The 3070-nt window shown below is 36.1% G+C and overlaps 1 protein-coding gene across 1 annotated transcript; it reads left to right on the forward strand.

The window, feature by feature from the left end:
• The first annotated feature begins 236 nt into the window (after window positions 1-236).
• Window positions 237-2491, forward strand: LOC109220806 (serine/threonine-protein kinase HT1-like). Its single transcript, XM_019385274.1, has 4 exons — window positions 237-872; window positions 1328-1460; window positions 1631-1826; window positions 2340-2491. Exons 1-4 carry the CDS (start codon window positions 661-663, stop codon window positions 2474-2476), a joined length of 678 nt encoding a protein of 225 aa, XP_019240819.1. The 5' UTR covers window positions 237-660; the 3' UTR covers window positions 2477-2491.
• Window positions 2492-3070: the final 579 nt, after the last annotated feature.

The following is a 3070-nucleotide window of genomic DNA, read 5'->3' on the forward strand; positions in this document are numbered from 1 at the left end:
TGTAGATAAGAGCTTGTAGTACAAAAACAAAGTTAACCCACCACCCCCCTTTTCAAACCCACCCCTACCCCCCCACCCCGAAAACGGGGAACCAAAGACAAAAAACGAAAGAGTAAAGTTACAAGACTTTATAGGGGTCGTTTAGAGTTGCTTGTTAGGTCCTTATCTATGCATGAAATTTGTATTGATAGTATACATATTTTTTTATTATAAGTTTCTTTTTTAAGCTTCCTCTTGTTGCTTCCTTTGAAGGTTCTTGCTTTTAGTTTTTTTGGGGGTTGTTTTAATCTGCACACTGTCCAAAGACTGCTAGTTTCTTGATTTTAGTTTAAAAATCAAGTCCTTCTTTTTTCTTTTTCAAGAAAAGGGGTTATCTTTTTATGTGATTCTTGATTTTTAGATCTTTTGGGTGTTTGAAGTTTTGGAGGCATATTTTGGTTTTAAATTCTTCTACTTTTATTAGGAAGTTAAAGGAAGAAGCGTTGCTTATGAGGGTTCAAGTGTTTGCTAGGATCAAATATTCATATTGTAACATGAGAAGATAGTATTGACTTTTTGAGTGATGGGGGCAGAGTTGTTATTTGCAAGTAATTTGTAGGATCAAAGGGTTGAGTTGAGGATGAGGCATTCAGGGATAATCTGATTGAGAATTTTGCAACCATGAGTTGCAGTGAGAAGAGTAGAGAAAGAGAAGAGGAAGAAACTCCTGTTGGTAGTGTACAGAAATACGTTGAAGGCGTATCACGAAATGGATCATCAGTAGTACCCTCAAATCAATTATCTATTGATGAGAGAGTGTTGGTGGATCCAAAACAACTCTTTATTGGAACCAAAATTGGTGAGGGGGCTCATGGAAAAGTTTATGAAGGAAGGTATGTAACGCCTTTCGCGCAATATTACCCATAATTTTTTTTAATGTAGTGCTGATCATCATTGTTGTTCTGCCAGTTACTTGAAAATTGTGATGCTGTAACTTGTGGATTTTATTTTAGGTGATTGGCCAGTGTTACTGTTCCATTGGTTTACTAGTTAGGTAAATGCTATCTTAGTCAGAAAATATAACATGAGAGTTTGCTTGCCATTTGAAATTGATATATTCGTTGAGTCTTATATAGTAACTGAGAGTAACTATTTTCTTCTTGTGTTTTTTCTAGTTTGGCTATTTTCATTTTTTGTCTTGAGAGGCAGTCAAACGCAACAATTTCTGTCATTTAAACAATAGGAAGATCGAAAATATTTGTGCTTTTTGCTATATTTTGGATTATCTGCTGTCTGGCTTTATTGTACATTTTTCATTTATCGGAAAAAATGCTTCATGTCTCTCCAGGTATGGTGATCAAATTGTTGCGATAAAAGTTCTAAATGGCGGTAAAACCTCGGAAGAAAGAGCTTCACTTGGAAGCCGTTTTGTTCGGGAAGTTGTTATGATGTCAAGAGTAAAACATGAGAATCTTGTAAAAGTAAGTACCCCGTATCATTTTTCTTTCTCTTCCGACTTCATTAGACTCTGAAATAATACTATTCTGATTATCTTTTCAAAGTGCTGCTTTTAACTTCCCTTGAGCAGCTTTCTTTTGTTAAGTTTAGCAAGCCCTATGGTGTTAGCTAGTAAATTCTGATTTCTTTGCAGTTTATTGGAGCTTGCAAGGATCCTTTGATGGTTATAGTGACAGAGCTGCTTCCTGGAATGTCCCTTCGGAAGTACTTAGTCAGCATTCGTCCAGAAGTGCTTGATCTTCATGTCGCCTTAAGTTATGCGCTTGACATTGCTCGGGCCATGGAATGTTTACATGCCAATGGCATTATACATAGAGATCTAAAACCTGGTACCACTTGGCTAGCCGAGCTGTACAAGACTTTTTTCTTTTTTCTTTTTGTTATTGTAGTTATCCATTGAAATGTTAAACAGGCCAAATATTATGGTTTTGGACTATATTATTTTATCCATCAATATTTTACTGCTGGATAGTTCTTTTTCTGGGTTATCTTATCATTTTATGTTGGCTCTTCTATGGTCAGTAATCTAAGTACCATTGAAGGAAGAAGTTATTAGTGCAGACATTGTGGTATATATTTCACTTCATTGCTTGCCATCTCAATTCTTTCTTCTTTTTATAAAAAGAATCTCAATATCTAGGGAAGCCAAAAGTGGATAGAACACTCATTCTTAGTTGATGTATGGGTCAGTTTATGCTCCTAACTTGGAGTTTTATTCTTAAGTTGGCATCAGTCTCTTATTACCATTCCTATTTCATGTTTTAGTGTGGTTTTTTTTTTCTTTTTTTTTTTGATCGTTTCCTGTCTAAGAAAGTGCACATCTGGAAATGTCATTTATGCAGACAATTTGTTGCTCACGGCCAATCAGAAGTCTGTGAAGCTTGCAGATTTTGGGCTAGCTAGGGAAGAGACCCTCACTGAGATGATGACGGCAGAAACTGGGACATACCGGTGGATGGCACCTGAGGTTTGTATCTAATTTAGCCACTTGTTATTCAAGCACCATATTTTAACGAGTGAACCGTGTAATTTCCTCCACTAGACATGTCAATAAACATCACTTCAAACGTAGCCGGTTATTATTATTTTGTACCTATTTATGTATCAATAGCTTTCTGTATGGAGGATTAAATTATTGGTAATATCAACTTACATGGTGGAATAGAATGGTTAGGGACAGTAACTATGATTCCACTAATGAAATGTGAGCAGATTCACACTTTTGCATTTTCTCATCTCATAGATTAGTAAAGACTGGTAATTATGATGACGAGTAGGATTATGTACCTGCTGGCTACCTCGTAGGAATATATGCTCAAGTAGTGACCCATCAGAATTATTTGCAGGATAGAGATGAAAAGTGTCAAAGAGTGAATAGATGATGTTGACAACCAAAGTGACATCTATTATGTAAAAGGAGTTTCCTTAACTTATATTTCAAAGGAAATCTATGTCCCATGGCTTTGGTCTAGTGGTAAGAACTAAGAACACAGTGGGGGATGTGTGGATTAGGCGCATGTCACAGTTCTAGACTTTGTGACATACAAAAGCATGATATTTAAGTGGGAAAGGG

Source organism: Nicotiana attenuata, unplaced genomic scaffold (assembly GCF_001879085.1).
Source record: "Nicotiana attenuata strain UT unplaced genomic scaffold, NIATTr2, whole genome shotgun sequence".
NCBI classification, from domain to species: domain Eukaryota; kingdom Viridiplantae; phylum Streptophyta; class Magnoliopsida; order Solanales; family Solanaceae; genus Nicotiana; species Nicotiana attenuata.

What these genes read in the sequence shown, in the direction of transcription:
- LOC109220806 (XM_019385274.1), top strand. Translation starts at nt 661, where the DNA reads ATGAGTTGCAGTGAGAAGAGTAGAGAAAGAGAAGAGGAAGAAACTCCT. An exon ending in GGAAAAGTTTATGAAGGAAG is followed by an intron (nt 873 to 1,327) that starts GTATGTAACGCC and finishes ATGTCTCTCCAG; the next exon opens with GTATGGTGATCAAATTGTTG. An exon ending in ACATAGAGATCTAAAACCTG is followed by an intron (nt 1,827 to 2,339) that starts GTACCACTTGGC and finishes TCATTTATGCAG; the next exon opens with ACAATTTGTTGCTCACGGCC.